Source organism: Phoenix dactylifera, chromosome 16 (assembly GCF_051530095.1).
Source record: "Phoenix dactylifera cultivar Ajwa chromosome 16, Ajwa_hap1_PhDact_Kaust_v1.1, whole genome shotgun sequence".
Taxonomy (NCBI): Eukaryota; Viridiplantae; Streptophyta; class Magnoliopsida; order Arecales; family Arecaceae; genus Phoenix; species Phoenix dactylifera.
The window spans coordinates 19192852-19199680 of record NC_143205.1 but is presented as its reverse complement, the minus strand read 5'-3'; the positions used below and the strand labels follow the sequence as shown (position 1 = coordinate 19199680).

Below are 6829 nucleotides of genomic sequence, written 5' to 3'. Positions count from 1 at the left end.
ACAACAAAGGCTAAGATCGACGATGTTGGAGTAGTCTAATCTAGTCAGCAAGCAATTCTTCTGTTATAGGTCGTTGTATATTGTCATGGTTTGATTTATTTCCTTTTCAATGTGTTGAATTTTTCTGTCAATCTGGTTACTTATTTAGTTAACATTCAGAGCTTTCAAATTTATAATATTGATTTATTTATCCGAAGCCTTCATTCGAATTTCATATTTAATTCTTTATTCTAAAATAGTCAATACCCTAGTTGGTATTACATAATATATATTTTCTACTTGTATTTAATAATATTTTTCTCAAAACAATTCAACCCATTTTTGTTTTTGTTTTGATTCAATGTAAATTGTAACTTTGGGAGTATTTTACTTGTAGTCGTAGAACTCTAAACAGGCAGTTTTGGACTATGCTTGCTGAGTTGTTATTTTGGGCCCATCATGAGCCCAAGATATTAGTCGCCGATTAAGCCCAAATCCAGCACATAGTCGCAATTCGAGTCGACACGGATGTTTCTGGTCGGACCCAAATGCCATCAATTCTATGATCAGACCCGTCCAATCGATCAACAATGTGGTATCAGGAACCAACCGGATCATAGCACTCCATTTCTAAAATAGACGGTCCAGATCCTCCCGCGAGACGGTATAGATACACTTCCGATGTGCCCTCCATCTCCTCCCCGCTCTAGAGCTTAGGTTTTGTTGGCTGCGCGGCCGCGTGAGCGAAGGAGCCGCAGAAAGGACTCCTCGGTAACGGTGAGTGCCCTCCCGATCCTCACCCTTTCTCTTCTTCGATTTCAAAACCCTAGATCTCGATCTCCAGGGTTTTCCGTTTAAAGCGGTTTCTCTCCTTTGTCGATTGATGCCTTTAGTTTCCGATAAGACGTGTTCGAGTCTTGTTTCACTGTTAGCTCCCGTTGCTATCCCTTTGAAATGGCGTGATTCTTGGTGATGTATATTGTCTTTATGTTGTTGAGATCTTTGAAGAATCTAATTCAGTTTATAATGTCAGTAATTTTGCTGTAATTTAGTAGTGAGATTTAATAGCAACGCCTTTAGAGGTGTACTCGTATTCCTCCATAGATGTTGGAGTAAGTTGTTTTCTAACTTTTTTTAATAACTAAAAAATAGAACTGTTAGTGGGAAATATTATGAAATGGATTTTAATGTATGCTGTTTGCTGTCTAAGCTAAATGCGTTCTCAAAGGGATAATATTTATGGATTAGGATCTGAAGCAATATTCTTGATATACGTGCAGCTGTTAGACTTCCATTGAAGTGAATTATATGTTACAAGTTTCTCCTTGCTAATTGTCTTCTTAATGGTTGAAAGGGGGTTTTGAAAGTTTTTGATACTCTGGCTGCAGCAGTGCACCTGTCTGCATGTCTGTTTGTATGGCAGGTGAGCTAACTAATTACCTCGCTGCATGCTTGGGACTCATATTTTTTTGCTCCATGCCCAGCTGTGTACTCCATAATAGTTGCCATCTAAGCTGGATTAGGCTTAGTTGAGGCTTAGTCGCCTACCTGAGAGTGGGCTGTAATGCAACAGCAAGGTTTTCCCATTGTGACTTGGTTGTTATGGGTTTGAAACAAGAAAACAGCCTCACCGAGCATTGGTAGAAGGTTGTGTACATTTAACCCTTCTCAGACCTTGCAATGGGAGCTTCGTGCATTGGAATGCCTTTTTTAAGTCGCCTAGCTCACCCCTTATAGGGAATCAAACCTTGCTTGGGGAATGGTTGGTTATGCGGCCCTCTCCCATCCACAAGGCTGACCTCCTATTTCTAATTACCATTTTCGCGGATTCATGAAATTAGCATATGTTAATTGGGTGCTTGCAACAAATTTATTCTTGGCATTCGTGCTTATTGGTATTATTGGGCATTTTTATGTCTGAAGGAGTCTTTTGCATTTATGGCTTGCTGGATCCTTAGCCAGATATTTACAATGCATAAATATTGTTGTATGGGGCTTTCTTTATTGAAAGCAAGCTGTCTGTCTTACCACAGCTAGGTAGGTGATACTAATGTTCAGAACTTCTGAGAGAATGCTTCTGCCTTACTTCCACAAGTACCTCTTGTTTGCCAATCTGTTTTTTTTAAAATGGCTATGAACCAATTTGATTGTGCTGGATATAAATGAGTAAATACTGAATGGTTGTATTTATTGTCATACTCTTTTCTCTCTAACTGTTAGTGAAAGCTAGCAATGTTTTATGCATGTTTAATTTTTCCTGGGAACAAATGTTTTGGGTAAAGTTTATAACTATCAGATCTAGCCATCCCGGAGTTTTTTGAATTGTCTATATCATATTGCTGATGTTCATTTGCTTTGTTATGTGCAGTCAGTTCACTTACTGAAGCTATTCTGCATTACTAAATGGCCCCACCAGTTAAAGGTATGATATAAAACAAATCAGATAATGCACATATGTGTTGCTGCACAGGTTATTTTAGCCATGTTACTTATAGCTGCCCCTACTGCATTTGTTCTTTAATTGTTGCTGTTGTTTGCCTATTTTATAATTGTGTAGTTGCGTCGCATAAGATATTTCAAAGGTAAGGATTCTGTTCAGTTTATTAAAACAAAAATCAAAAAGTGGGGACCATGGGGATAATATAGAAATAAAATTATGTAACTGAGAATTATAATATAAAGGAAAAATAGATGCATGCTGAGTAAAATATCGTTATATGACAAAATTTGTGTCAGTATAATTTGTGGACTGTCCGCAATGTCTGTAATAAAAATTGCCAAACATCAAATAACTTTTACCCATTTGTCAAAAAACTACCTTGAAGAACCTAGTTATTTCAAATTGAGTTGGGTATTTGTTGTACCAAGGAATTCTATTAGTGGGGTGCCTTGGTGATATGTAGGACTCTTCCTTTTCAGGTATCTTTTGGTTCTTGACAACTAATATTGGAGGTTTGTTTGAGCAGTACCTGTTATTGTCCTAAGTGCCTTGGCTAGATAATTTTTAAATTATATTCAGAGGCTGATGGGTATTTTTAACTTATATATAGGGGCTGATGCGGAATAATGTGCTGATTCCCTGTCATTGAAAATTTTAACAAATGTTAATGCCACTTTAGTTCTCCAAGCGGACTCTATGCGGATGAGATAAGCCTATTTAGTTAATGTCTACTGTCAACTCTGCAATATATTGAACTCAGTCAAGGTTATTTTCGTGTATAGATTGGAAGGCGTAGGTTCATGACTACTCTAAGTGAGAATTAGTTTCTAAACATTTGGATCATGGACTTGTGTTACTGTTCTTTTGTGTACATACCAAAATGTTTCTACCTGGCTATGGAAGTGAGACACATTTAGTTTTGATACTTGTAGAATTTTTTGGCATTCCAAGTAGAATATCTTGATTTTAAAGAGATTTTAAAATACATGGAATAATTTTATACCTGCAGTTATTCTTTTGCTGTCTCTAGATTTCCTTATTACTTGAAGACCGGGCTTCTAGTTTTTGTTCGAGGTGTCTCTCTTGCCTAACTTGGGTTGGCTAGAAATGGAGAACAATTCAAAACGGTTGACATTGATTGAAATGGCAATTATACTTGTTTTCAAATTTTGACGAAGTATAACCAGATTCATGTAGCTTGTCCCATCTACCTGAATTGAATTTTGTTGATTAAGGTTTTTGAAACATAAAACTTTGTCATTAAAGAGGTTGATTACTTTGACTTAGGTCAACTCTGTTTTTCTCTCTGTGTTTTCTTCTGTGGGCTATTTTATGGGCTCAAATTGTAATAAATGTTCACATATTGCATGCTATCTGTTTTCTACATTTTTATTAAAATTTGTTCCTTGAATGTCGATATTGGTTTTAAATTTACAATCATATATAGTCATCATATCCTGTATGAACTCTGAGGGAGGCTAATAGTAACACCCATATTTGTTTACGTGGAATCCAGGATGGTAATAGATGTTAATATTTATTCTTATAATTGGCAAGAAATATCATATGCATGTTTATTGCACCCATTGTCATCTTTTTTAGTGTTAAATATGTTTTCTATTTTACACAATTATTACAAATGTGTTGAAGACCTGACCCCAGTTTTTTAAAAGAAGAGTTTGACAATAGATGGCTCAAGGAACAAAAAGAAAAAAAAACAGTATGCGGCTTAATTGAATTGTCAAAAAGATTGCAAAGGAGTTCTTAAAGCAACTGTATTGCTCCAACATCATTTACTATTTCTTTATTTTTAATTTTCCCTATACTTTAATTTGATCGGGTAGTTCCTTTAGGCAAGGATGAAAAAGCTACTTTATCTGCAAAGTCAATATTTTCTTGCATATTTTTGAGAAGGAGCTTTGGAGAATTTCTTTGATGCAGATTTTATGAGCTAACATCATCCACTTGATTGATTTTTCTTCCTGTTAAGAGCATTGCTATAAAATCATGTCTTAACTTGGTTACAGCATTATTATAAGTTTATAAAGCAATGCACTGGAGACAGGGAGCGGGGAGGGAGTTCCTTGATTGAAAATCTAACCAACTTCATTTTGTATTGTCATCTCTTCATTCTAAAAGGACGCAAGAAAATTATTTCACCTATTTGATTTCCATCTGACTTGAAGACTTAATGTTCTGACTTGATAGAGTATATTTAGTAAAATTTGCAATCTCGCTTGGAAATTGAAAAACAGTGGAGCCAGGTTCTGTAAATTTCTCACTCTGGTACAGTAGGGTTGCAAGCCTCATGAAAATTGTTATTGGAAATCATCATTAGCTTGTATCTTTGTACCTTTGTTAGTTGCAGTTTCTATCATTTAAACCTCTGTTGCAAGTATAATCAAGTTTCAAGCATATGATTTTCTCTTTTTGCACAACTGCAATTATCTTTTCACAGCTGCTGCAAAGAAGCCTGATGGCAAAGCTCAGGCTCTGAAGGTTGCCAAGGCTGTGAAGTCTGGGGCTTCATCCCTGAAAAGGAAGGCCAAAAAGATACGTACTTCTGTAACTTTTCATCGTCCTAAGACATTGAAGAAGGAGAGAAATCCAAAGTACCCCAGAATCAGTGCCCCTCCCAGAAACAAGCTAGACCACTATCAAATTCTCAAGTATCCCCTCACCACTGAATCTGCCATGAAGAAGATTGAAGACAACAACACGCTTGTTTTCATTGTTGATATCCGTGCAGACAAGAAAAAGATTAAGGCTGCTGTAAAGAAGATGTATGACATTCAGGCAAAGAAAGTTAATACCCTGATCAGGTGAGTAGGCTTCTATGTTCTTCATGCTGCCTGTCTATACATATTTTCATGCTAAACGGTTTGTGAATTAGTTAATGATGGCCCTTCTGATGTTCTTTAATCTGAAACAGGCCTGATGGGACGAAGAAGGCCTACGTGAGATTGACACCAGATTATGATGCGCTGGATGTTGCAAACAAGATTGGTATCATTTAAGCCTGAGATTCAGCTGTTAACTAGATGGGTTTTTATTTCAGCTTTACATTTTGTATTAGTTTTTGCAATGTTGGACTTGAAATCATCAGTTTTGTTTGCGTTACTTGAATTGCTTGTTGTTTTGAACATTTTGAAAACAAACTTGTAAGGAGGATTCTAGAGTAACTAGTTTTCTAACTTTCAATCCCTTTTTTGGCACCAGTATTATTGAAGTCTTTTCCCCACTATTCCCCCCCTGTGAGGCATTTCAGTGGCTTAGGTCAGCGTGTCTCCTTGTGTTTGGGCTCGAGTTTAAACCCTTACATAAAAGGTTCTTTTTGCTTCCAATGCGTGGCGGTGCTTTTTTATTTTTTTTTTGTTGGATCAGAAGTTAGTTTTGGACTCAAGTATCCTTCCAACATGCTGACACCATGGAACTTTGGATTTCGTGGTGTCTATTGCTTGTGCTTTTCCTTGCATCCTAATGGTGGTGCAGCTGCTTGACTTGGTCATGCCTTTGGCATAATCTTCTGTAAGATATTTTGCTACGAAATCACGCGTGTGGATTGGTTAGCATCCTTGGTGGTTTTGAACGAATATTAAGCAGATAGATGCTAGATGTTTGCTTTCCTTGTGGACTTTTTAGACCTGCTTTGCCCAGGAATCTTATGGTGAACTGAATTTGAGATGTGTTGCTCTGCTATTGTTTCTTGGTGGGGCCTGTGGTTGTGATGCTCACGTGGCTCCCCGTGGCCACTGCTAATGGAAGTGTAGGTTGGAAAGGGATAGATGAGGAAGTTGCCTCGAAGGTGGATTTGATTTCATTCCAGTCTTTACTCTTCAGTTTGGCTTTGTTCTGCGGTCTTGTTTGCTCCTGGTGGGGTTTCCTTCTAAGGTTTAATGTGCCTATGCCACTTTGGGAGTTGGAACTCTTCCTTTCCATCCATTCCTTCTCAATAATAATAAAAAAAGAATGGTTGCATAATGGAGTGTTCAGATGTTTGAAGTGCATTCAACAGCTTTTCGAAGTGCTTTCAATGATGCAGCAGTTTGATTTCCTACGTGGACGCCTTCAAGTTTTCTTATTGTAAATGGTTTGAGGTGTGCTGCACTTGTTATTTTAGTAGGAATGGAGCTTGTTGGCCTGGAACTTTTTAGTAGTTGAATTTGGATTCATTGTTCTCAATTGTGGATAATGTAATAATTGTTCGTGGACCACGGTCACTCAGTTGGTGGGCAAAACTGCTTGCAGTGTTCAGAGATCCATCAAACAATGCAACCATGCTCGGCGATTATGGATGTGAACAGAGTCATGAGCTAAAGTGGGAAACAACTCATCCAATTATATTAAACAAAAGGTGCTACGTAGCTAATTCTAGCCCATATCTGGGCATGTAACTCATTGTCACATTTA

General features: G+C 37.3%; 1 protein-coding gene across 1 annotated transcript; it reads left to right on the top strand.

Moving 5' to 3' along the window:
- The first annotated feature begins 652 nt into the window (after positions 1-652).
- LOC103717303 (large ribosomal subunit protein uL23) lies at positions 653-5620 on the top strand. Its single transcript, XM_008805631.5, has 4 exons — positions 653-756; positions 2348-2401; positions 4878-5241; positions 5352-5620. The coding sequence occupies exons 2-4, from the start codon at positions 2383-2385 to the stop codon at positions 5434-5436; spliced, it is 468 nt and encodes a 155-aa protein (XP_008803853.1). The 5' UTR covers positions 653-756; positions 2348-2382; the 3' UTR covers positions 5437-5620.
- The last annotated feature ends 1209 nt before the right edge of the window (positions 5621-6829 follow it).

What these genes read in the sequence shown, in the direction of transcription:
- LOC103717303 (XM_008805631.5), top strand. An exon ending in AAAGTTAATACCCTGATCAG is followed by an intron (nt 5,242 to 5,351) that starts GTGAGTAGGCTT and finishes AATCTGAAACAG; the next exon opens with GCCTGATGGGACGAAGAAGG.